Here is a 27,917-nt window from a genome sequence, read left to right as displayed (position 1 = left end):
GTTATAATACACACATAGATTCATAAGTTCACACCATACAGGCATATATAATCGTACAAGAAGCACATTGAGAATTGGCAGTGTTGTTCATACAGCTACTCAGTGATTCACCGTAACTTTCCTTCAGGTTTTAGAGTTTCAGACTCAGCAAAGGGTTAGTGTTCGTGTAGTTTAGATTTCAGAAACCTCACTAGGAACTGTATGTGTCCGTGCTCCAGTTTCCTGACCGGCTTCTATATACTAATACACACATCCCTTCCTGTTGGCTGCAAGGAGCCTGGGTCCAGGGGAAGGAGTTTACCGTCGTACCCGGAACTGCTTCCAAGATTTTTTTTTTTTCTGGTTTGATAAACGCTGCAGGCTCCCGGACCCTAGGCATCCTAGACCCTTGGGGGCCGCGAGAGCGCCCCCTTGTTCCGCCCCTTGGCGGGTTCAGCTTCCACCACCATGGCTCCTGTGTCAGGCTCGCGTAGCCCTGAACGGGAGGCCTCCGGGGGAAAACGTCGCAGTTCGTCGAGGAGCCCTAAGCCCAGCAAATCTTCCCGCTCCCCGCGGGGTCGCCGCTCTCGCTCGCGCTCTTGTTCTCGTTTCGGTGACCGGAATGGGCTCAGCCATTCGCTCAGTGGCTTCAGCCAAAGCTCTCGAAATCAATCTTACCGCTCCCGCTCTCGATCGCGTTCTCGAGAGCGGCCCTCTGCGCAGCGGAGTGCCCCTTTTGCTTCTGCATCCTCGTCTGCCTATTATGGCGGCTACTCGCGCCCCTACGGGGGCGACAAGCCATGGCCAAGCCTGCTGGACAAGGAGAGAGAGGAGAGTCTGCGGCAGAAGTGAGTGAGATCGCCGCACCCTCTTGGACGAGTCCGCCTGCCTTTGAGTCCGGCTTGTCGTTCATTGTTTCTGTTTGTATTTCGCTTCCCACCCGCCTCGCACCTTTTTCATCCTTTTCTTCAATCCACCCCACGACCTTTTTATTTATCCTTTTCTAACTTATATTTTCATTCATCCCCAGACTCCTTCATAAAGTACCCTGTTCTCCCACCACCCACTCCCCCCCTCCTGTCTTTGCAGGCAGATATCGCTAAGAGCCTCAGCTCTATTGTATTTCCTTGGTTGCGTCATTATCCGTGAGCTTGTTTTATTCTACACTAAACCGAACTTGTGGAAGTGGAGGTCCTATTTCATGGATCACAGAATTAGTAGTGCCTGCCTCTTGGGAGGCATGCAACGGTTGCTTGTTGCATGAAGGAACAGACAAGTTTGAGATAACAGGATATATCAGTGGGAAAGTTGTGCGGGGAATTGGAAAGGATTGTAATTAGGATCTGTATTGGATAGGAGGAAACCTTCCTCTATGCAAGATGATTAGATGAATGTAAGAAAAATACTCTGCCAAGCTGTAGGTGGGGCTACATTAAGGAAGAGTTTTGTAAAGTGGTCCCAGTCATCTTGACCATGAAAAACAAACGCAGGAATGAGATCAGATCTCCTCTAATGGAGTTCTTAGTTTAAAAGATTCACAGACCTGTAGTTGCAACAGCTGTGAGACTCCGGAGGGAAGTCAGCTCAGTGTCATCTTCATTTACATAGCAAGTTTAAGGCCATCCTGGTATACATGAGACCATGTCTCAAAAAATAGTTAAATTAAAAAAAGCTGGGCATGATGGTTCACTCCTTTGATTCTAGATTCAGAAAGCCGAGGCAGAATTGTCGCAATTAGGCCAGCCTGAACTACCGAATAAATTTAAGGTCAGCCTGAGGGAAAGTGAGACTTTGAGAGAGAGGCTTATATTACTCCATTAGTCATCTAATATTTATGAAGTTTATTATGTTTGTTAAACGTTATGTCTTAGGCATTGTACTAGGCTTTGTACCATGTGTTTAAAAAGGATAAAACTTGAAGCATTACAGGCATTGAGGGGCAAGTTAACTTTCCAACTGTTGAATTGTTTTCATGGTTTTTTTTTCTTCCAGCAGGGGAGGAAATAAAGTATAATTATAAAAAGGGCAGGCTTCACAATCACTCTGCCTGAGTTTGAAGGCGTTGTTTTTGTCGTGAAGCAGGGTAGTTTGGGGCAAGTTAGTTGACCTCTCCGAGCTTCACTTCTTCACCATTAAAAAAGGAGAAGCCAGAGTTGTAACTCAGTGGAAGAGTACTTGCCTAGCAAACCTGAGGCCCTGGTTGGATCAGTACTCCAGAAAGGCTTGAGGGAAATTAGGAACAAGGCTTTTAAGGTTGTAATAACTTCCATAAGTGCATGGGAACAGAAACAGTAAGACAGTTCTGAATTGTTAGAGACTTACCTATCCAATTTAAATTGTTCAGCATGGTATAGTACCCACAGAGTATGACAGTCGAAAAGCAAATAGTGAGCCATGAGTTTTGTGAGGTCATGTCTCTAATCCCAGCATCTGAGAAAGGGTCAGAACCATCAGGAGTTGAAGGCTAGCTAGACCCTGCTACATGAGATCCAGTCTCAAAAAGAGGTGGAGAGGATTAACTGGAATGTTATAATTGCTATGATGAAATTTGCATTTGTACTTTTAGACGATATGAAGTTTATTGTGTCTATTAAACATTATGTCTTAGGCACAGTGCTAGGCTTTGTACTGAATGTTTAAAAATGAGAAATTTTAAAGCCTTACAGGAGCAACAGGTTTGAGACTGTTTATGTTCTTTGTGATTGGGCAGGCATTTTCCCCCCAGCAGTTATAAACAGATGTATCCCTTTTTAAATTATCTTTTTAATCAAATAAAACACCCTCTAAGTCTGGCTCTGTGTAGTTACAGATACCTTTCCCCATGATTAAAGAAGTTAAAAGAAAAATCAAGCCCATTATATTTCTTTTGTAATTGTTAATGCTTTAAAAAAAACCTGAGTTTTAAGCCACTATACTTTAAGGAATAAGGATTTCAGGCTTCCCCCCTTCAAATAATTATTTTTATTTTTTTCAGGGGGCAGTTGAGACAAGGTCCCTCTCTAGCTGTGCTAGAACTTACTATGTAGACCAAGCTGGCCTCAAACAGAGAGAGAGATCTGCTTGTCTTTGCCTTCCAAGTGCTGGGACTGAAGGGATAAACCACCATACCTGGTGTTATTTTTATATTTTTAATTATGTGTATGCATGTATGTCTGTGTATGGATATGTACATGTGAGCATAGATGCCTTGGGAGGCCAGAAGCATCAGATCTCCTGGAGCTGGAATTAAGGCAGCTGAGAGCCAACCGTCTTGGACGCTGGGAATCAAACTCCAGACCTCTGCAGGAACAGTATGTGCTCTTAACCACTGGGCCATGTCTCCAGCCCGGAGTTTGTATTATAAGTTTATGAGTAGTATATTAAAGCAGAATTAGTCACATATGTAAAATGAAAAAAAAAGTGTCCTCCCCAAAGTAGAGAATGTACTCCTTCTCCAAAAAGGATCTAAAAGAAAAACTGGTAATAAACCTTAATAAGGACAGTTTTTGTCAAAGAAAAATTTTCTTCCTTTTCAGAATCCCCTTTATTTTCATTTCATGTTTATCTTCTTCACTAATTCCTAGGTTCCTGAAAACTGAAAGTTTGACCAAATCAAAAGATTTCCCTACCTTTATAAATATACATAAACAAATGAATTTATTTTTAAATATAATACTTCCTTAGCCCGGCAGTGGTGGCACACGCCTTTAGTCCCATTACTCAGGAAGCAGAGGCAGGTTCAAGGCCAGCCTGGTCTACAGAGTGAGATCCAGGACAGGCTCCAAAGCTACACAGAGAAACCCTGTCTCGAAAAACCAAATACCAAAACTCAAACCACTCCTCCCCAAAACCTTTCTGTTACACTTTACAGTTAAATGGGTAGTTAGAAGCATGCCACACATTCAGCAAAAGGGATGCCCTTGACAGTCTGTCTGATTGCCATTTCTTCCACTGCTACTGAGGCACTCTATAGTTTATGCAAGTTTATGATACTATCAGAACACCAAATCCTACCTAATGAGTTTATATTTAAACCAAGTTTTTATTAATTTTTCAAATATATAGATAAATCCAGGTGTTCCTGTAGCCCCAGCTTCTTGGAAGGCTGGATCTCTTGAGCCCAGGAGTTCAAGGCCAGCCTAGGCAACATGGTAAGAGCCTGTCTCAAAGATATATGGGGGAAAATAATACTAGAAGACTTGATTCCTGTTGAGTTTTATTATATGTTTAGGAAACAGTTCACCCATTGAGTTATAATTTAAATATTTATCTCTTTCAGGAGATTAAGTGAAAGAGAGAGAATTGGAGAATTGGGAGCTCCTGAAGTTTGGGGACTTTCTCCAAAGAATCCTGAACCAGAGTAAGTGGTTTAAACATATCATCTTACAATGTTAATAGCATTTGTTTAAATCCTGGTCTGCAGTCAAAAATTTTTTAATTATATTTTCTCACATTTTATTTATTTGTACATGTATGTATGTGCACAGGTGGAGGTCAGAGGACAACTTTCAGGAGTCGGTTCTCTCCTTCCACCATGTGGGTCCCAGGGATTGAACTCAGGTCATCAGGCTTAGCAGCAAGCACCTTTACCTACTGATCCATCTCGCCAGCCCTACTGTCAAAATTTTTAAGTGAAGAGCTTCAAGTACTTACCAGATGTTTTGATTTCTTATGATTTGTGCTATTTTACCCTTTATATTAAAAAACACGAAACATGGGTAATGATTACAGATACTGCTAGTAGATTTTAGCACATTCATTGTGTGTGGGGGTTCGTTTTGTTTTGTATTGTATTTGAGCATGGTCTCATTCTGTAATACAGGCTATTTGGAACCCACTGTGTAACAACCAAGGCAGGACTCCAACTCACAGCAATCCTCCTGCCTTAGCCCCCTGAATGCTGGAATTACTTGCATAGATCACCATGCCCAGCTTAACTGCTGTCTTTAAATTATAACTCTTGAAGCACTAATTTCCTACTCAGAAAGATTCATTATATTTTATATTATGTTTATATTATTTTTTCATTTTTTTTCAACTAACCCACTATCAGACTGCTAGGTATTAGTATAAGTGATAAAATAGAGGTAATTTGCTAAGAAAGAAGGCTCTTTTGAGGGTGGAAATGGGCTAAAAAATTAGTGTGTATGAATGATTGTCTACCTTACTTTTAAAATTTACATTTCTCTCTCTCTCTCTCTCTCTCTCTCTCTCTCACTCACTCACTGTGTGTGTGTGTGTGTGTGTGTTGTATATGTCCTCACTTATCACATGTGGAGGTCAGAGAACAACTTGGGTGGGTTGGTTTTCTTCTTCCATCATGTGCGTTCCAGGAGATATAATTCAAGTTGTTAGGATTGGCATTTAGTGCTCCCTCCTGCTAAGGCATCTTGCTAGTCCATCGCCTTATTTTTTGAGAGTTTTTCAATGAACCTGGTGCTGATCCAGTGAGCTTGATTGATTGACCAGTAAGCCCTAGGGACCCTCTTGTCTCTGTGTCTCCAAATGCTGGTATTACAGGTGAGTGCCAGCCCACCCATCATTTTTCTGTGGCTGCTGGGGATCTGAACTCAGGTCCTTGTGCTTGATCAACTGAGCCACCTCTCTGGCCCCTAAATTAAAAAAAGTTCATAAGAGATAACATTGTTTATTGCCCACAATGCCTACCCCATGCGTCCCTTTGTTCCCCTAAACAGTTTCATTTCTTCTTTCATTTTACACATACACACATGCTTTTATGTGACTATATGAAATCCGAGAACCACAAATTGAATAAAACATGAAATTTGTATTCCTGAGACTGGCTTAACTTGCTCAATAGGATTATTTCCTATTGCATCCATTTTCCTATACATGATGTAACCCCAGTCTTCTTTTTGGCTGTGCACATACACTACATCTTTAAGTCTATTCCTCTGTTGTTGATACCTAGTTTGACCCCATAACTGAGCTACTGTGAATAGTCTGCGGTTTATATTGCTGTGTGAGTGTCTCTGTGATGTGATGACTTGTAATCCTTCAGGAGTGGTATGGCTAGATTCTGTGGAGGATCTAGTTTTGTGTTTTGAGAAACCTCCATATGACTTCTCCAGAAGCTGAATTAGTTTACATTCCAACTGGCTGTATATAAGGGCTTCCTGGTCTCTACATCCTCAACAGCATTTGTACTTAGTTGCTTTCTTAATGGCTGTCATACTGTCTGGGGTAGGATGGACTCTCAGTGTATTTTTCATTTGCATTTCCCTGATGGATAGTGAAGTTGGACATCGTGTGTGTGTGTGTGTGTGTGTGTGTGTGTGTGTGTGTGTGTGTGTTTATTTTGTCTTTTGAAGGAATGTCTGTTCATTTCATTAGCCCATGTATTTGTTTGTTTGTTTATTTGAGACAGGGTTTCTCTGGGTAACCCTAGCTGTCCTGGAACTCACTCTGTAGACTAGTTTGGCCTCGAACTCACAGAGATCCGCCTGCCTCTGCCTTCCAGTGGTGGGATCCACCGTGGCCACCTAGCTTAGCCCATTTATTGTAGTGGTTTCTTTAGTTTTTTGGTTTCGTGTATATTCTTGGTATCCTCATCTGCCAGATGTAAGATTTTCTCCCATTCTTTAGGTGCTCTCTTCACTCAATTGTTTTTCTTTGCTGTACAAGAGGTTTTAATCTCACAAGGTCCCATTTGTTGATCTGGGGATTTATTTAGTAAACAACTGGCATCCTATTAGAAAGTTCTTGCTTATGCCTATCTTTTTTTGAGTGTTTTGCCTACATTGTGTGTAAGTGCAGAGGTCAGAAGAGGGCATTAGATCCCCTGAAACTGGAGTTACAGATGGTTGTGAACTGCCATGTAGGTGCTGGAAATTGAGCCTGGGTTCTCTGCGAAGAGGAGCCAATGTGCTAAACCACTGAGCCCCCTCTTCATCCCATATCTTGAAGGTTTTTCCCTCTTACAGTTTCAGAGTTTCAAGTCTACAGTAAGGTCACCAAGAATTTTTTTAAATTCATATACTGCCATTTAAACAGTGTTTCCTATATCTAATACTCTGAAGGTCTACTACTTTTTTATTCCATATATATTTTCATTTTAAATGTTAATATTTTATGGGGGTGTCATTTGTGTGCCACAGCACACAGGTGGAGTTGCTCTCTCCTTCCACATAATGGATTCAAAGGATCAAACTCAGGCCATCAGGCTTGACAGCACCTTTAACTTGCTGGCTCCATATTTTTCTGTTGTTTGTTTTGGTTTTGTGTAGCCCTGGCTGTCTTGGAACTCTCTTTGTAGAACAGGCTGTCCTTGAATTCAGATGCACCTGTGGGGATTAAGGGCATGAGCTACCCTGCCCAGCTCCACTCTTGGATATTTTTTTTTTTGAGACAGTGTGCTTAACAAGAAACTTAGAATTTGTGTCAGGGTGATAAAGCAGTATTATCTGAAACTTGTTCCTCTAGATACTTGAACTCATTTGTTTTTGCTCTTTTGGGGGGCCCACCACTCAGCTCCCACATAAAATAAATCACACGTGGAGGCTTATTCTTAATTATGAATGCTTGGCATTAGCTTGGCTTAGTTTCTAGCCAGCTTTCCTTAACTTATCCCATCTACCTTTTGCCTCTGGGCTTTTCCCATTCTCTTACTTCTGTATCTTACTCTTACTGTGGCTTGCTGTGAGTGTAGCTGGGTGACTGGTCCCTGGAGCCCTCCTCCTTCTCTGGCTGCTTCTTTTTCAATCCCTCTTCTCAGATTCCTCCTTTTTTTTTTTTTTGGTTTCCTGGAACTCACTTGGTAGCCCAGGCTGGCCTCGAACTCACAGAGATCCGCCTGCCTCTGCCTTCCAGTGGTGGGATCCACCGTGGCCACCTAGCTTAGCCCATTTATTGTAGTGGTTTCTTTAGTTTTTTGGTTTCGTGTATATTCTTGGTATCCTCATCTGCCAGATGTAAGATTTTCTCCCATTCTTTAGGTGCTCTCTTCACTCAATTGTTTTTCTTTGCTGTACAAGAGGTTTTAATCTCACAAGGTCCCATTTGTTGATCTGGGGATTTATTTAGTAAACAACTGGCATCCTATTAGAAAGTTCTTGCTTATGCCTATCTTTTTTTGAGTGTTTTGCCTACATTGTGTGTAAGTGCAGAGGTCAGAAGAGGGCATTAGATCCCCTGAAACTGGAGTTACAGATGGTTGTGAACTGCCATGTAGGTGCTGGAAATTGAGCCTGGGTTCTCTGCGAAGAGGAGCCAATGTGCTAAACCACTGAGCCCCCTCTTCATCCCATATCTTGAAGGTTTTTCCCTCTTACAGTTTCAGAGTTTCAAGTCTACAGTAAGGTCACCAAGAATTTTTTTAAATTCATATACTGCCATTTAAACAGTGTTTCCTATATCTAATACTCTGAAGGTCTACTACTTTTTTATTCCATATATATTTTCATTTTAAATGTTAATATTTTATGGGGGTGTCATTTGTGTGCCACAGCACACAGGTGGAGTTGCTCTCTCCTTCCACATAATGGATTCAAAGGATCAAACTCAGGCCATCAGGCTTGACAGCACCTTTAACTTGCTGGCTCCATATTTTTCTGTTGTTTGTTTTGGTTTTGTGTAGCCCTGGCTGTCTTGGAACTCTCTTTGTAGAACAGGCTGTCCTTGAATTCAGATGCACCTGTGGGGATTAAGGGCATGAGCTACCCTGCCCAGCTCCACTCTTGGATATTTTTTTTTTTGAGACAGTGTGCTTAACAAGAAACTTAGAATTTGTGTCAGGGTGATAAAGCAGTATTATCTGAAACTTGTTCCTCTAGATACTTGAACTCATTTGTTTTTGCTCTTTTGGGGGGCCCACCACTCAGCTCCCACATAAAATAAATCACACGTGGAGGCTTATTCTTAATTATGAATGCTTGGCATTAGCTTGGCTTAGTTTCTAGCCAGCTTTCCTTAACTTATCCCATCTACCTTTTGCCTCTGGGCTTTTCCCATTCTCTTACTTCTGTATCTTACTCTTACTGTGGCTTGCTGTGAGTGTAGCTGGGTGACTGGTCCCTGGAGCCCTCCTCCTTCTCTGGCTGCTTCTTTTTCAATCCCTCTTCTCAGATTCCTCCTTTTTTTTTTTTTTGGTTTCCTGGAACTCACTTGGTAGCCCAGGCTGGCCTCGAACTCACAGAGATCCGCGTGCCTCTGCCTCCCAAGTGCTGGGATTAAAGGCGTGTGCCACCACTGCCCCGCCAGATTTCTCCTTCTCTATATTCTCTCTGCCTGCCAGCCCCACCTATCCTTTCTCCTGCCTTTCCATTGGCCATTCAGAGCTGTATTAAACCATCAGGTGTTTTAGATAGGCACAGTATCACAGCTTCACAGAGTTAAACAAATGCAACATAAACAAAAGTAACACACCTTAAAATAATATTCCCCACCACTCATTGAATGAAACCCTAAAAATATTTTGATAAATAATACGTAAGTTATTTCATGTGTGATGTGGAGGCCCACAAATGTTCCCTAGTGAGATCTGGGCTTGCTTTACCCAGCAGTTAGAAGATTGCTTGACCATGTGTGTAGTTACCAGGTGATTGGAAGGGTCTGCACTTGGCTGTGCTGGGGGGAGGTTGTTTTGCTCCACCCCTTGACATTCCTATAAAAGTCCCCTTAGAAGAGACAGAAGGGGGCTGGTGGATATTGATCCAGGCCCTCCCAAGACTATCCCGTGTTTCTGTTCTCTCCCCTCTGTCTTTCTATCTCTTATCCCTCTTTCTTCAAGAGTACCCTGGGGAAAAAGTGGGAATGGGTTCCCCCACAATATGATCTTTAAACTTTAAAGGAAAGCATGATAGACTATGAGAACTTTCCTTGGGTACCATCAAAGTATTTTAATTTTTTAGAACCTTTCCCAAAGTATTAAAAAAAATTGATTTAGATTTATTTACTAGTTTTGAGAAGGTCTCACTATGTGGCCCTGGCTGGCCTACTCACTGTGTAGACCAGGCTGGATTTAAACTCACAGAAATCCACCTGCATCTGCCTCCTAAGTTTTGGGATTAAAGGTGTGTATCACCATGTCTATTTTTATTATTTTTAATTATGTATATTGTGTGGGTTTCCATGGGTATGCACAGCTAGGTGTTAGTGTCCCCAGAGGCCAGGGACATCAGATTTCCTTGGAGCTAGAGTTATAGGTGATTGTGAGCCACCCGACATGGGTGCTGGGAATCAAACTCAGGTCCTGTGCAAGAGCACTGCACACTCTGTTTGCTGGGCAGATAACAGCTGGTAGAGTGCTTATCTAGAATTCATAAGACCCTGGGTTTGATCTCTAGCACCAAATAAACCAGGCATGGTGGTACATGATTTATAATCTTAGGATTGAAGAGGTAAAGGCAGGGGTGTCAAAAGTGAAAGGCTGTCCTTAGCTACATAGAGAGTTCAACCCCAGCGTGGGCTAGAGACCCTGTCTCAAAAGCAAATTATCCAGGCCAGTGCGATGTTTCAGCAGGTAAAGGTGCTTGGTGCCAACTCGGACAACTTCAGGCTGATCCATGGGACCCACAGTGGGTCGAAGGAGATAACCAAATCCTGAAAGTTGTTCTTTGACCTCCACAGTAGTATTCTTGTATTAGTTATAAGCTTTTTTTAATTTTAGACAAAAAGAGAGGAAATATGGTGGTATTGTGTTCCCCAAAATATTGTGTACCCTTATAAACTTATCTGGGGTCAGAGAACAGAAAAGCCACTAGATACTTAGGATAGGCAGTGGTAGCACACGCCTTTAATCCTAGCATTCCAGAGTCAGAAATCCATCTGTTCAAGGATACAGCTAAGCATGGTGACTTACACCTTTAATCTCAGAAAGTGAGCCTTTAATCCCAGGGAGTGGTGGTAGAAAGCAGAAAAGTATACAAGGCTCGAAGACCAGGAACTAGAAGCATTTGGCTGGTTAAGCTTTCAGGCTTCTAACAGCACAGTTCAGCTGAGATCCATTCAGATGAGGACACAGAGGCTTCCAGTCTGAGGAAACAAGATCAGCTGAGAAGTTGTCCGCGTGAAGTTAGCTGTGGCTGTTCTGTCTCTGATCTTCCAGTGTTCACCCCAATAACTGGCCTCAGGTTTGATTTTATTAATAAGAACTTTTAAGATTCCTGCTACACACCAGTCTAGAATCAGGCTTGTGAATTTGCCGGGAGAGGAAGGTTTACGCACGCACGCACGCACGCACGCACTAAATAAACTAAATGTAAAAAAAAAAAAATGTATTTAAACCCCCAGACAAAAACTTACTTTCATAATTTATTTTGCAGATTCTGTAGTCTGTTAGGTTCTGGGGAGATGGGAGTTGTTCTAGTGTGTATGGTTCTGGAGAGATGGGAGTTGTTCTAGTGTGTATCCTTCACCTGCTTAGAATAAAATTCTGGCGCTAGGATCTCTCAGTGATAAAGCAAAATTGCCTACCATTTTTGAGGCCTATGTTTGTTCCCCATAGCCAAAAAATAATAATAAAATCATGAACTCTTCCATCAGTCTTCATGTTTGCCTTTTCTTGATCTTTCCTTATGTTTTCTTTTTCTCAACCTTTGTCTTGTGAGTTTCTTCTGAAAATATAAATCTTGCACATTGCTTTTTTAACAGTGCTGTGTAAACTTTAAAGCATTATGTAAATATAAGTCATTTTATTATTATGACGATAGTAGACTCCTGAATATACTCTTGTCTTTGGGGGCTAGAGAGTGGGTTCAGTGGTTAAAGGCACTGGCTATTCATCTGGGGAACCTGAGTTTGACCCACAGCACCCACATAGCACTTCCAGAGGATCCGATGCCTTCTCTGGCCTCTGTGGGCACCAGGCACAGTCATATGTGTAGGTGAAATGCCTCTATACTTAAGATAGTAATAATAACAACGACAATATTAATAATTATTTTAAATGCTGTCTTTGAAGGTTCCTTAGGCAATGAGTGCTGTTAACTGAAAAATTTTAAGTGCATATTTTAATGCTCTATGTGGATATTTCTTACAACTGTTTTCTGTAATTCAGCTCTGATGAACATACACCAGTAGAGGATGAAGAGCCAAAGAAAAGCACTACTTCAGCATCTAGTTCAGAAGGTAATTTTGTAAAATAAAGAATTTATTAAGTCATAAATTTAAAAAGTATGTTTATAAATAATTGAACATTAGACCTTGCTTTTACTCAGGATACCAAAGTTCTTTTTAGTATTGCAAGTATAGTAAGATATTCGGGAATACTTCTGTAGAAGTTAATTTTTTATTTGTACTTAACAACAGATGAAAAGAAGAAGAAAAGGAAATCTAGTCATTCAAAAGAAAGATCCAAGAAAAAGAGAAAGAAAAAGTCATCTAAAAGAAAACATAAGAAGTATTCTGAAGATAGTGACAGTGACTCTGAGTCGGACACAGACTCCAGTGGTGAGAAAGCTGTGTCATTCTGTAAACCCTAGAGTGCATTTGAACTGTGAAGAATGTTATGTGTGTGCGTGTTGTGTCTGCAAGCATATCTGTGCATCATGTGTATCCCCTCTGCCTGTGGAGGCCAGAAGAGGGTGTCAGATCCCCTGGCACTGGAGTTACAGACAGTGGTGACCACCACGTGGTTGCTGGGAATCCAATTCAGTCCTCTGAAAGAGCAGCCAGTGCTCTTAACTGCTGAGCCGTCTCTCTAGCCACTCAGCTTTTCTTTTCTGCAGTTACGTATGTGTCACTTGGTACAGCAGGCCCTCTGCCTTCAGAGCCTGTCCCTCCCTGCATCCACCTTGGCTTATGCAGTGCAGCAATGGACATGTGCTACTTTTGTAATAAACTGATTTCAAGAACAACTAGTTACCACTTCCAGGTCAACCATTCCTTAATTATCTTCCCAAATCAGTTATGTTTTTAATTACACTTTTATTCATTTATTTTGTGCATATGTGTGTATGTATGTGGATGTGCACACCACAGTATATGTGTGGAAGTCAGAGAGTAACTTTGAGGAGCTGAAATTTCTCTTCTTCCACCATGTGGGTCCTGGGGAATTGAACTCAGGTCTTCAAGCCCAGCAATAAGCACCCTTACCAACTGAGTCGTCTTGCCAGTGCGTGTCTAGCAGGTTTTAAGACTCCTCTGTATCCTCACGCACCCCATGCTTTTCTCTCTTAGCCCAGGTTATGATCATTCCATTACCATCTCCCCTCCATTCCACTGAGATTCTGGAAAGCATTCTTCTCTTCTGCCACACACACACAGAGTTGTTTCTTTTTGGTTTTGTTTTTCTCACTATGAAACTTGAACAATTCCCAGGAAAGTAAAGGGAACAATGTAATTATTATTATTATTAGCTTTTGTAAGTATTTTGATATTTAAAATATGGGGGTGGGAGAAGTTGCTGAGCTATTCAGAGTACGTTATCATTCCTTGACTAAATATTTCTATATGTACCTCTTTGAAATAGGATGTTTTCCTATTTAACCAATGCCATTAACTCAAAGAATAAATTAATAGCAATTCCCAATATTACTAATCCTTAGTGTGACTTTAGTTTTTTTACATTCATTTGTTGAGTGTGTGTGTGTGTGTGTGTGTGTGCGCGCGCGTGTGTGTGTGTGCACGCACTCATACATGCCACAGCCAGTGTATAGAGATCAGAGGACAATTTATAGAAATCAGTTCTCTCATTCTACCATGTGGTTCTGGGGCTCCAGTTCACGTCATCAGGTTTGACAGTAAGCGTTTCACTAATTGAACCATCTTGCTGTCCATGGCTTTAATTTCGTCGATTTTTGCCCCTAGTATAATTCCTGGCAAGTTTCAGTAAATGTTAGAATGAATAAGTTTCTCTGTAACAACAAATGAATATTTGCAACAATACAGTATTTATCTGTTAAAATATTGGGATTTTGAACTTCAAATTTTTTTCAATAATAATGTGCTTTCATTTTCAGATGAAGATTCAAAACGAAGAGCAAAGAAAGCTAAGAAAAAGGAAAAGAAGAGGAAACGGAGAACGTCAGTTTTTCTTTACTTTTTTTTAATGAAAAAGCTTAAAATGTATAATGGTCCCCCATATATATATACCCAGTCTGACCAGTTATGGGTAGTCTCTGTCACCCTCCAATTATTTTGGTACTAATGAAAGTTATCATTCCCTCCATAAATAATTCAATAATTTAGTACCTTTCTCTAAAGTTATTCCTTAAAAAAATATAGTAACTTTTATTGTGCTTACAAATTTAACAGTTGCTGGGCAGTGGCGATGCATGCCTTTAATCCCAGCACTCAGGAGGCAGAGGTAGGCTGATCTCTGTGAATTCAAGGCCAGCCTGGTCTACAGAGCGAGTTCTAGGACAGCCAGGGCTACACAGAGAAACCCTGTCTTGAGAAACCAAAAAATAAGTTAACTATCAATTCTCTGTAGTTTTTTTTTCTACAGTTTATTCATATCAGAATTATATTGGTTATTTGGAGTGATTTAGCATATTTTTCTGTCTTCTCTATTTCCTGGAGAGTTGGGGGTGTCTCTCGAGTTTGGCAAGGTTCAAATTGGAACTTTGGCCAGGAATACTTTCTAGGTGGTGCTGTGTACACTATCAGTAGACAACTAATGTCTTTTCTCTTTTTGTCATATTAGCAAACACTGCTGGTCTTTGTCAAGATTCAGTATGTCATTGAGATTGAACAGTGGTAGTTTACTTTGAATGCTGCTATTTAAACATTTTTGCTATATTTTAACCCATTATACTGAAAATTTTTATTAATGCTTACACTGGTGAGAACTTGTTTTTGTTTTGTGGGATTTTTTTTTTTTTTTTGTATTTGGGCTTGTTCTACGTATTTTTAAAAGATGCATCGTGTCTGTGCCATGTACATTTACAGGTACCTGGAGAGGCCAGAAAAGGGCATCAGATCCTCTGGAGCTGGACTTACAGGTTGTTGTGAGCTACCTGATATGGGTCTGGGATATCAACTATAGTTCTCTGGAGCAGCAAGCACTTGTAACTGCTGAACCATTTCTTTAACCCCTGTATGTTTTTTGAGACAGGGTCTTATATATCCCAGGCTGGCATCAGGCTCACTAGATAGTCTAGGATGGCTTTGAACTCCCGATTCTCCTGCCTCCAGCTCCCAAGTGCTAGGATTACATGTAGCTAGTCTTTTTCTGTCCTGCCAGCCAGCTCCCAAATCACAACATGGAAACTTTATTAATTATGAAAGCTCGGCTGATAGCTTAGGCTTATTTCTAACTAGATTTTTTTTTTTTTTTCGAGACAGGGTTTCTCTGTGTAGCTTTGCGCCTTTTCCTGGAACTCACTTGGAAGCCCAGGCTGGCCTCGAACTCACAGCGATCCGCCTGGCTCTGCCTCCCGAGTGCTGGGATTAAAGGCGTGCGCCACCACCTCCCGGCACTAACTAGATCTTATAACTTAAATTAACCCAGTTCTATTCATCTACATGTTGCCATGTGACTCATGGCTTTTACCTCTTGTCCTGCGTGTTTTGCTCCCTCTGCATCCAGCTGGCGACTCACCTTCTCAGTGTTCTCTCTGCCCTGAAAATCCTGCCTAGCTATTGGCCCTTTAGCTTTTTATTAAACCAGTCCAAGTGACACTTCTTTACAGTGTACAAAAAGATTATTCCACATTTCCCCCTTTTTGTCTAAATAAAAAGGAAAGGTTTTAATTCTAACATAATAAAACTATGCATAATAAGAACAATTATCAGGTAAGAATTAGTTCAGTCCATTTGTATTTGGCATATTTGGGGAAAATACTCCATTATTTTTTCTATCTTGATGAGTTCAAAGCTCTGTACCTAATTTACTTTCTATCATAACTATAGCTACCTAGTCACCACTTCCATCAAAGACCCCAGTGTAAGCCACTTCCAAACATATAGAAATGACAGAGACAGCTGGCTGCCTAGACAGTCACCCAAGGTTCCTCTGCAATGTTGGGGCATCCATCTTTGGCCTATGGCCTAGAATATCTGACAGACATTTTTATGAAGCAGGAAATTTGAAGGACTGTCGTACCTAGGCTTGGCAAAGTTCAGCAGTCACTTTCCTGTAGCTTGTCTGGCAGACTTTTCTATGAAGCAGGAAATTTAAAGGACTGTCTTGTCTTATCTTGGCAAAGTTCGACAGTCTTTTTCCTTTGTGTCCTGCTTGTCCAGTTTCTCATCTAAATGGTTAGTTTTGCCACATTGAAAGCAAACTCCATCTTCTCTGAAGTAAATTTTGCTGCAGTAACAGATGTATCTCATTGTCATGAAAAGCCCTATGTTAACAAAATATTTTAAATGCCATATTTTTATTAAATTTTTTATTTTTTAATTTATTTTAGATACCAACCACAGTTTCCCCTCCCTCCTCTCCTCCCATTTTCTCCCCCCAACTCCCTTCTATCCTCTCCCCAGTCACTCTTCCTCTGTCTCCATTCAAAAAGGGTAAGGTCTCCCATGGGAGTCAACAAAGCATGGGAATCAACAAAGCATGGCACATCAAGTTGAGGCAGGACCAAGTCAAATGCCCCACCCGCCCCAACTCCTGCTACATCAAGGCTGTAGGCTGAGTGAGGTATCCCACCATAGGAAATAGGTTCCAAAAAGCTAGCTTATGTGCCAGGGACAGGTCCTAGTCTCACTGCCAGGAGCCCCACAAACAGACCAAGCCACACAACTGTCACCTACATCCAGAGGGTCTAGGTTGGTCCCATGCTGAAATGCCATTTTCTTTAGTCTTTGAAGTGTTTGAAGACCATCTGTCTGTCTAAAATATATTTCTGTTTGACCTTGAAAATATACCTAACATGACTGCTTACTATAGGTGACTACTAACCTATATTTATTATCCTAAATATTTTGTAATAACTTTCAAGGACTAGAAATTTACATTATATTGTTAAATGAACTGCATAGGTACAATACCTTAAACAAGAGTAGAAATGTATGTATAGCATGTTCTAACAAAAATAACCTTCAATTTGTATCAATATACAAAAATCCATACCAATGTAAAATATTTGAGACTAGTGCTTGATTTTTTAGTTTGAAATTAGATACAGTAATCTATCCTTTTATCATATCATTTCTATATCCCCCCTTTTTTTCCTTTCAAAAAGAGGTCTCTGAATCTAATCTTCTTTGTTTGGTTTTCTCTCTGACCATGATCAATAACAACTTGTAACCAACCCCCCTAAACAATGACAAACATCCATAATCCACCTCATGGCCCAGAACCACCCATCCTCATCTCTTGGGATTGTGAGCATTGTGTTCTCTAGACTGCTTTCTGCTAACATCTTTGGAGGGCCCTGAGAAAATTAGAATAATGATCAAGTCCTGGCTAGAATTGTCTGTGAGGCTGGACCATCTCATCTAGTAGCCTTGAAGCTGTTCTGGATGCAGAACTCTTAGGAAACAACAGAGGCACTCTGAGAGGCTAGATCACCTGGGCCACTCATTTTCGTTGGTGTCTGTTCTTGCTCTGAAAACAATGTTCAAAGGTAACAGACATATCTGCATTAACACAAGTATGGACTGTGTGTTGTATAGGTAAAATATATATTACCTGTCTTGTAGTTTTTCTAGGTTTATTTTTTTATATCTGTAGCTAGGATTTTCAGAGGGTCTCCCCAAATCAAAGCTGATCCTCTTTAACCTTGAATGAATCCACAGCCTTTTGTTTTCTGTGGAAATATAAGCATAACCTCTTCTCCAACACAACATTTTTTGGCTTCCATTTTGAAGTTAAGACATTTAAAAAATACATATGATAGTTTAGTTTAACAGTTTCCATAATCTAGTGTTTCTCAGCAGCTATCATTTGTTCATCAGCAATCAGAAAATTAAAACAGCACAATAATATACAGGATCCAGACTTCCTGTATACTTCCCATCTCTACATGGCTTCTTTTTTTTTATTACTTTTTCTTTAAAGACTTTATTATTCTTAAACTATTTTTATGACTGTCTATACCCTTTTAATTAAGCCTACACACATTGTTAAACACAGTGTAACCTGTTTAGAGGTTTATTTTTCCATCTGAACCTGTTTTACTGCATATCTGTAACTTTTTGTGTCTGCACAGCTTAGCTCATGGCGAGCTGGCAGCTCAAGCCTGTAGACTGCAGCCAGGAGATGTGTCTCTGTACTGCAGCCTGCATGATGAGAGTCTGCAGGACTAGGAAGCCATGTTTTTTGTGTGTTTGGAACCTTTTTATTTTTTAAGATTTCTCAGGTCTTATGTGGAAATATGTGCCTGGATGTTGGATGCCATTTGTTGTTAGTCTTGCTCTGTCCCACCAGCCAGCTACCAAATCACAACACGGAGTTTAGGCTTGTTTCTGACTAGCTCTTATAACTTAAATTAACCCATTTCTATTCATCTATGTGGTGCCACGTGGCTCATGGCTTTTACCTCGCATCCTGTATGCTTTGCTTTCTCTGTATCTGGATGATGAATCTGTCTTTTTCATCGAATTCTCTCTGTCCCCCAAATCCCGCCTTGCTATTGGCCATTTAGCTTTTTATTGAACCAGTCTGAGTGACACTTCTTTTTTTTTTAAACATTTACTTATTTATTATGTATACAGAAGAGGGCACCAGATCTCATTGCAGATGGTTGTGAGCCACCATGTGGTTGCTGGGAATTGAACTCAGGACCTCTGGAAGAGCAGTCGGTGCTCTTAACCTCTGAGCCATCTCTTCAGCCAGAGTGACACTTCTTTACAGTATACTAAAAGATTGTTCCATAACAATTACAAACATAAGCTATTACCTCCTGCCTGACAGGGTTTTTTTTTTTTTTTGGCTTTTTCGAGACAGGGTTTCTCTGTGTAGCTTTGCGCCTTTCCTGGAACTCACTTTGGAGACCAGGCTGGCCTCGAACTCACAAAGATCTGCCTGCTTCTGCCTCCTGAGTGCTGGGATTAAAGGCGTGCGCCACCACCGCCCGGCGAGAGTTAGGTTTTAACCTATTTCGTTTCTATTATGTTTCTATATGATAACTGTATTTCATTGATCTTTTAGTCATTTCTTGTTAATAGTAAAATACTACTTGGTTAACTGAGAAGATTGAATTGAAAAGTTTGAATAAGCTGGGAATTCAGATAATTTTCATTAACCTTTTCATTCCCTTGAAAACTGAGGATGCCTGGGGCTGGAGAGATCTTTCAGTGGTTAAGAGCACTGGCTGTTCTTACAGATGACCTGGGTTCAATTCCCAGCACCCATATGGCAGCTCATGACTATCTGTGACTCCAGTTCCAGGAGATCTGACACCCTTACACAGACATACATGTAGGCAAAACGCCAATGCATATAAAATAAATCTTAAAAAAAAAAATCTTTAAGGGGCTAGAGAGACAGCTCAGAGGTTAAGAGCATTGACTGCTTTTCCAGAGGTCCTGAGTTCAATTCCCAGCAACCACATGGTGGCTCACAACCATCCGTAATGAGATCTGGTGCCCTCTTCTGGCCTGCAGGGATACATACAGGCAGAACACTGTATACATGATAAATACATCTTTACAAAATTTTCTTTAAAAAGAAAAGAAAACTGAGAATGCCTTTTAACACGAGAATACTTAATTTGTATTAAATTATATTCCCTGTAGGAAGAAATATAAGAAAAAGAAGTCCAAGAAGAACAGAAAAGAGTCTAGTGATTCGAGCTCTAAAGAGTCCCAAGAAGAATTTCTAGAGAATCCTTGGAAGGATCGATCAAGTATGTTCTTGCAGCTGACTAACTCAAAACATGAAACATTAACTGATTAGTCAAGATGTGAATGTGTTTCTTAATATCTTTCATGCAGAGGCAGAAGAACCATCAGATCTCATTGGCCCAGAGGCTCCCAAAACACTTGCCTCCCAAGATGATAAGCCTTTGAAGTAAGTAGCAGCATACAGTTGTGGGGTTTGGGGTTTTCTTTGTTTTAGGTTATTTGCTTTGTTTTCTGCAGTGCTGAGTATGCTCATGCTAGGTTAGCAGGCTGCCACTGCTGTGCCTTCAGCAAGTAGTAGTGTGTTTGCAGTATTTAAAGTACTTTCTTAGCTTGGTATGGTGCTTATGCCTGTGATCCCAGCATTTGGGAGGACGAGGCAGGGAGATCGGGAATTCAAGGTGCTTATGCCTGTGATCTCAGCATTTGGGAGGACGAGGCAGGGAGATCGGGAATTCAAGGTGCTTATGCCTGTGATCCCAGCATTTGGGAGGACAAGGCAGGGAGATCGGGAATTCAAGGACATTCTAGGCTACATTGTGATCTCAAGGCCAGTCTGGGCTACATGATAAACTGTAGCCCAGTTTCTACAAAATAAAAACAAGATCTTCAACTATCCTTCAAAGCCCCTTTCCCAAAGAAGGAGCATATGGTGAGTCCCAATGCTTCTCTGCGATTTTTAGCCCTCTTGAATCCTCATAGCACTTTCTGTTTCTTTTATGCAGTGTAATTTTTAAAGTTTGTATTGGTTTATCAATTTTGTATCGGGGAGGGAAAAAGGAGGGAAAGCATTAGAGGACAACTTTTAGAACTTGATTCTCTCCTTCTACCTCATGGGTACCAGGGATTAAACTCAGGTCAACAGACTTGACAGTGAATGTCTTTACCCTCTGAGCCTCCTTGGCAGCCCATGCAATCTATTATTTATGTTTACCTTAATAGTGTAGTGTAGTTATCTTTATAATTATATAAATTTTGTAAGCTTCAAGTTTAATAGGAATGCAAGAAACCATCACTGAACTGCTTTTAAAAACATAATAAAAGACAAAAGGTAATTTTTACTGTATGGTATTATTATTGTTTGTTACAAGTTATTTTGAGATCTATTATATATTGGTTTTTTTTATTTTTTATTATTATTATTATTATTATTTTTTTTTGGTTTTTCGAGACAGGGTTTCTCTGTGTAGCTTTGTGCTGTTGCTAGAGTTTTCCGCCTTGCCCACAGTCAGGACAAATCTTTGTCACCCGCCAGTCCCACAGCCGCTCAGACCCAACCAAGTAAACACAGAGACTTATATTGCTTACAAACTGTATGGCCGTGGCAGGCTTCTTGCTAACTGTACTTATAGCTTAAATTAGTCCATTTCCATAAATCTATACCTTGCCACGTGGCTGGTGGCCCACCAGCATCTTCACATGCTGCTGGTCATGGCGGCATCTGGCAGTCAGTCCTTCTGCCTTCCTGTTCTTTTATTTCTCCTCTCTGTTAGTCCCGCCTATCCTTCCTGCCTAGCCACAGCCGATCAGGTTTTATTTATTGATCAATCAGAACAACTTGACATACAGACCATCCCCCAGCACAGCCAAGTGCAGACCATCTCAGACACCTGCACTCAGGCCCATGGTCCTAATCATCCTCTATGCGGACCTGCTGGGTAACGCCACAAAGAACCCAAGAAGGGCTCCCACAGGACATACAGAACATCCCACAGCATTGTGCCTTTCCTGGAACTTGCTTTGGAGACCAGGCTGGCCTCGAACTCACAGAGTGCTGGGATTAAAGGCGTGTGCCACCACCACCTGGCGATATTATTATTGTTTGTTACAAGTTATTTTGAGATCTATTATATATTGGGTTTTTTTTTTATAGAGAATAAGCTGAGGACAGAAGCAGTAATAGTAATACCTGATGAATTAGCCCACAGTTATAAAGTGTGAGTCTATACTTGTGAACGTTAGTTCTTTTGTTCTTCCAAATTATGTATACATTTCTAGGTTAGTAATACAGCTCATAGTACAGTGTTCTCTAATAAAACATAAGTAATTCACATCAGGCACAATATTGCTCAGCACTGTTGTTCCTACTGCTATCTGAGGGAAAATGATTTGTGCTCTCCTTTTCTGTGGCGATAACTATTGTGAATTCTGAATTACTTTGTAGCTATGGCCATGCTCTGTTACCTGGTGAAGGTGCGGCTATGGCTGAATATGTAAAAGCTGGAAAGCGAATCCCACGAAGAGGTGAAATTGGCTTGACGAGTGAAGAGATCGCATCATTTGAATGTTCGGGTTACGTAATGAGCGGTAGCAGGTACTTCCTTGACATTGAGTCAATTTCCATGATTAGCTCTCTTCCTTCTTTCTTCCTACTAGGATTGTATTTGGTGATTTGTTTACATTAAGTGACTATCTCCTAGTGGAAAGACAGTGTACATATACACACAAGCGGACACACGCAGTACTGGTTTCATTAGAAGAAACATACTTAAAAAAGGTTTAACTACGTATAAAACTTAGCCTCAAACTCTACAATATCCCTAAGTTTAAAGAAGCAATAGTTTCCAGTTTTATTTCTTATTCATATTTTAGTTTAATTTTCTTCCTGTAAAATAAAAAATGAGTTAAATTCAGCCATCTATCATAAAGGAATATAGGATTCTAGTAGTGAGGAAAGCATTGTCACAAGGTAATCTTCCTCCAGTTCTCAGAGGACCAGAATTTGTGGAAAAGAATATCAGTTACGGGTCATGAAAGATGTCAGATTCAGCATGAGGAAATAGGACTCTGGAAGAATCAGAAAATACTTGACTAATCAGGGAGAAGGCGGCCAGGAGTACTGAACTCACACTGAACTGTGGATTCTTTAAGATTACAAACTACTTATTAAAATAGTTAACTATTTTGAATTGATACCAGAGACAAATATTTGCTGAACCTCTGAAGCATCCCTCAGAATCTTAGATTTCTGAAAAGCAGCATTACTTTGGAGGATGACAGTATAAGGATGAATCATTAGAGATGTAGTGATCAGTAAGGAGGGGTCAACATAACCATTTTTTGTGATTGAGATGATTGTTCATATAAAAGGTCCCAAAGACTCTTCAGAGGGTTAACAAATGGTTGTATATAAAGTTATTACAGAACCAATTGTTCTACAGACAACTAGAAAATATAATTTAACATATCATTAATATATATTAATATAATTAACAATGTATAATATATAAAGAATTATAACTAAACAGTTATAGCTTAATATATTATATAGTATCAGAATATGAATGATTTAGAAATAAATCTTAACAAAAGAATTCCCAGATAGGGAAAAACTATAGAATGTTAAGAACCACTAGGGTTAAGTACACATTGCTCAGTGGTTAATAGCACTGGCTGCTCTTTCAGAGGACCCAGGTTCAATTCCCAGCACTCATGTGGCAGCTCTCAACCAGCTGTAACTCCAGTCCCAGGGATCTGAAGTTCTCTTCTGGCCTCTGCAGGCACTACACATATGTGATGCACAGATATACATTCAGGCAAAACACTCATACACATAAAATAAAAATTTAAAAAATTTAGCTGGGCATGGTGGTACACATCTTTAATCCTAGCACCTCGGAAGCAAAGGCAGGCAGATCTCTGAGTTTGAGGCCAGTCTAGTCTACAGAGAGTTCTAGGACAGCCAGAGCTACACAGAGAAACCCTGTCTTGAAAAAATCAATCAATCAATCAATCAATGAAACATTAAAGAAGACATATCAAAGGAGACAGACCATGTTCAAAGATAGGGTAGCAATATTGTAAAGTCAGTTCTCTCAAATTTATCTATAGATTCAATAAAATTTCAATTTAGTAAAGCTGTCTTAAAGTGTGTTTAAAGTGTCTTAAAGCTGTGTTAGTTCTGAAGAAGAGTAGGCAAATAAGATGTGACCTATGAGAGATGAGAGTTAAGGCACTTAGGGTTTAGGAAGCATAGGGAATAACCTAATTATTCAGTGGATAAAATGCAGAGTCCAAGGACAGTTATACATGTGTGGAATTTTATGTATGAAAGAGATAGCATGTCAGATCTGTGTAGAAAGAAGTATTCAGGAAATGGGATAGGAAAAATGTCATCCGTACATTAAAAGAAGAATGCAGAACAGTGAATCGCCAGATATAAAAAGCAGTGCCACTAGATTGCATACTTTCAGAGAGGGTGCCTTTTAGATAAAACTGTATTTTCTAAACAAAACAGAATGTGCTACCCAGAAGTTTGCCTAGGCTGAAACTATGAACTTGTGTCCATTAAAATGTGAAAATTCTAGGCTCAGATAAGATTCTGGGATACACACAATTGATAAAGTATTGGTAATGAGAATATTGAAGTGAACAACTATAAAAGAAATGACAGAAAGGACCATTTATCAAAAGAATACATATGTCCTATACATAAACTAAATGATGTTCATTTTTATTGGAAATGGAAATCAAGACCTCAGTGAAATACTGTTTTGTATCCATTTAATAGGAAAAGGTTCAAAGTTCTGACAGTGCCAGATATTGAAAGGGTATGGTGCCATAGGAGCTCCTAAACAATGCTGGTAGTATATCCACTAACAGTGTGACAGCGTGGAAAGTTGGACTCTCATGTTCAGTATAACCAAGCAGCACTACACTGGGGTACCCAAGAGAAAATCTTTCCCACAGACTAGAGACAGGCATGTGGGCATTCATTATAGCATCATTCTGTATTGCTTTCTGCTCCATGTAACTGCACAGGGCACTCACTATACTCTAAGCAACCTAAGTATATTGCCATTTCCTCGACTCTCCCATCTTATCCCTAGATACCGTCACACTAACCTGAAATGATTCTCTCCTCTAATTACCCAGTCTTTCCTGGTTTTTCTAGAGATAAGTCTCTTCAACTAATTATGTAGGGTTGGGTACATATGCACAAAAGAGGTCATTCATTTTTCTCTCTGAATAACAGACCTTTTGAATCCAACATCATAGTTTTCCTCTGTCTCTATGTATTACTCATCTAACTTTTAGACTGAATCCCCCTTTTCTTTGTGACACTTCTGGATTCCAGGGAAATTAAACTATCCACAGAATTCCTCTTCAGTTATAGATTTAGACTTGATTCTCTTCTTTGTATCAGTAAATTTGAACATTGATGTACCACTTGATTAATTAAGATTAATCTTTCATTTGCCCTGCTATGGACTCCACAAAGACAAAAACCACTATTACTGGCTGGGCATGGTGGCACATGCCTTAAATTGCACCGCTTGGGAGGCAGAGGCAGGTGGATCTGTGGGAGTTTGAGGTCAGCCATGTTAGCCAGAGTTATTTAATGAAACTCTTTCAAAAACAAAGAACCCCTACACCCAAAATACACATCACCTAAAACATTTAATAAGTTTCCCATTTCAGTTTATTAGAAATAAGGAAAACAGAATTATGTCTTTAGTATGTGAAATGAATGATAATATCTACTATGTTGACAAACATTGGAGATCATGAATACTATCAGTAGGTTAAAGGAAAAGGGGGCATCACTAGATAAAACGTAGAGTCATTTGATGACCCGTCTCCAGGTTCTTTTAAGTAGATTCTATGTTAAGAAAGGATTCATGAGGATATACTGTAGAAATTATTAGTAAGAAATTAAGTCGAAGATAAATTTGTCTTCAGGCATCGCCGAATGGAGGCTGTGCGGCTGCGGAAAGAGAACCAGATCTACAGTGCGGATGAGAAGAGAGCCCTTGCATCCTTTAACCAGGAAGAAAGAAGGAAGAGGGAGAACAAGATTCTGGCCAGCTTCCGAGAGATGGTGTACAGAAAGACCAAAGGGAAGGACGACAAGTGACAGCTTCCTGACTTCACAAGCGGGCAGTTTCAACAAGGAGGAAATTGTGGGTTCTAGACATAAAAGAAGGTTATTGTTTTGTTTGTGTTTGGGGTTATTTTTTGATGTATGGTTTCAAGTAGTCCAGGTTGGCCTCAGGCTTTGTAGCCAAGGATACTCTGAACTCTTGGTGTCCTGCCTCCACCTTCCAAGTGTTGAGACTCCAGATGTGTGCCACCATGCCCAGCCAAAAGGCTGCTGTGCTCTGAAGTGGCTTCTCAGTGCTTCTGTGCCTTCGGAATCCTTCAGTCCTTCAATGACAGATGCTTGTTGATATAATTAGTAAGTCATTTGGGGCTTTTTAAGATTGACCCTAACTTTCTGGTTTGAAAGTCCAAATTCGGAAGGAAATCCTGCGATGTTAGGAAGGCGGCATAGAGAGAACGTGTCAACAGAATAAGAAGTTTCAATCTCACTCTGTGATTTGGTGTGAATATTTTTAGCTCCATCCGGTGTCTGCCCCTACCCCAGCAGAACTTGGGAATTTCATATCTCTGTCTTGAATGTGTTACAAATGGGCTAGACAGAAACTATGTAGGAGGCTATTTCTGTTAACAAAATGACGGTGTTGCTGTAAAAGGCAGTGCTGGAATTTGAAAACTGACTTGTTTCTACAGTCAGCCCTAGAAATGTATTTGGGGCTAAGTCTACCTCCGCTCTAAAAACAAGCAAACCAAAAGGCTAACTCACATATCTGTGGAATAGAAAATGTGAACATTAGATGTTGTAAGTTCTTAATAAATTACTTAAAACAGTTCTTTCCGTGGCCAGGGTATAGCTGAGAGTTAGAACATGTGCTTAGCATGCATGCGGCCCTGAGCTGCATCCCCAACAGTGCAAAAAATTTTTTTCAAATACAGTCTTGGGAAGTCTGTTGTTGTGCCAATATAAGAGTACTATTTCTATCTAAGCTGATATTTAATGGTAGGATAATATGTAAAAGAATGAGTGTCAGGAGTGCTAATGAGGGAAAATATAAGAAGTCAGTATTTTAATTAGCTGTTAATTTCATGATGATGGAAGTAAAATAGTAAACGTTTCAATTGTGTCCTTTATGTAGTCAGATTTCTTTTTTGAGACAAAGTCTCACTATGTAGCCCTGGATGGCCTGGAACTCATAGAGTTCTGACTGCCTCTGCCTTCCTGGTGCTAGGATTAGAGGTGTGTGCCACTGCACCTGGCTATCAGATTTGATTTTAAACATTGTTAAGCTCTTCAGCTTTTTTATATCTATCAATGTCTTTAATCCTTAACTTTGTAGAAACCCTCCTCACTTTATCACTGTTTGAAAAGTTTAATATATGTTCTGGGGAAGTGTGTTTTTTAACCCACAACTGCTGAACTGGTCAGCAGTTAGCATGCAGTAACATCTGTGATCTTTGAACTTGAAACTGTTTTACTGTATCTATACTTCTCAGTCTAGTAAGTCTGTAGCTTCCTAAAGTTTAATGGAAGCTAGGTTCCAAAGTTGGAAGTCTTATTAATCCATACACTTCCTCCTGTAATACAATGTAAAGTTCATAATCCCTACTTTAAAATTTATTCTGTAGGGGCATTATTTTTTGTTAACTGGCTCCTAGCAACTGGATAAATGTGTTTTTATTTTTCATATGCAATGTAGTTTAAATGTGACAATTTTGTGGTGTATAAGTATTATGGGTTTTATTTTGATTCTTTTTCTCCATAGAGTAGATATAGTCAATGAAAGAAAAGGTAGGAATTTATTTCAAAACCTACCATTCCTTGCATCGGAGTTCATTTGGATAAGATCTGCAAAGAATAGTGTCAACAGCAGATCCTTAAGAAAGTAGAAGGCTAAAAGTATTTTGTTTTCAGCTGATTTGTGTTATTGCTTCAAACTGTGTTTTGTCACCTGAGCTCTAAGTCAGCCATTGTTTCCCAAAGCAAATCTTCCTGGTTTACAACACACACACACACACACACACACACACACACACACACACACACACACATTTCTAATCAAACAAAACATTGAGCTAGGAAATTTCTTCTTTGTTACATTCCCAGTGAACAAGATAGTGGCTAGAGTTTTGTCTGTATTCTTCCTAATTCTGTCTGTATTCTTCCTAGTTCTTTAGGCCCATGTAAAATCTGTGTAGAACTATTGTAATTGAAATACTTTATTTTGTTCTCTAAAGAGACAAGCTAGTTTCTCACCTCTTCTCCAGTTGTTCGTGGGATTTTCTCTCCTTTTTTGAATTTGTTGTACAAAGATAATAGTAAAAAATAGAAAAGTTGCTCAGTCCTACCACATGTATTGTTACAAGTATTCTGTGTTCCTTGTATGTCTTTGTCACTCAAAGTGTAGAGTAATTTTGTCTTGAGTATTTTAAAATTGTGTGACCAG

At 40.0% G+C, this 27,917-nt stretch overlaps 1 protein-coding gene across 1 annotated transcript; it reads left to right on the top strand.

Annotated features, from left to right (window-relative positions):
* Positions 1-315: 315 nt before the first annotated feature.
* Positions 316-27,823, top strand: Nkap (NFKB activating protein). Its single transcript, XM_006993599.4, has 9 exons — positions 316-827; positions 4,238-4,318; positions 11,975-12,045; positions 12,226-12,366; positions 13,878-13,941; positions 19,549-19,658; positions 19,747-19,822; positions 21,818-21,967; positions 25,336-27,823. The coding sequence occupies exons 1-9, from the start codon at positions 448-450 to the stop codon at positions 25,508-25,510; spliced, it is 1,248 nt and encodes a 415-aa protein (XP_006993661.1). The 5' UTR covers positions 316-447; the 3' UTR covers positions 25,511-27,823.
* Positions 27,824-27,917: the final 94 nt, after the last annotated feature.

This window comes from Peromyscus maniculatus, chromosome X (assembly GCF_049852395.1).
Source record: "Peromyscus maniculatus bairdii isolate BWxNUB_F1_BW_parent chromosome X, HU_Pman_BW_mat_3.1, whole genome shotgun sequence".
NCBI lineage: Eukaryota > Metazoa > Chordata > Mammalia > Rodentia > Cricetidae > Peromyscus > Peromyscus maniculatus.
Note: the sequence above shows the minus strand (reverse complement) of the source record. Positions and strands in the feature narration are given on the sequence as shown.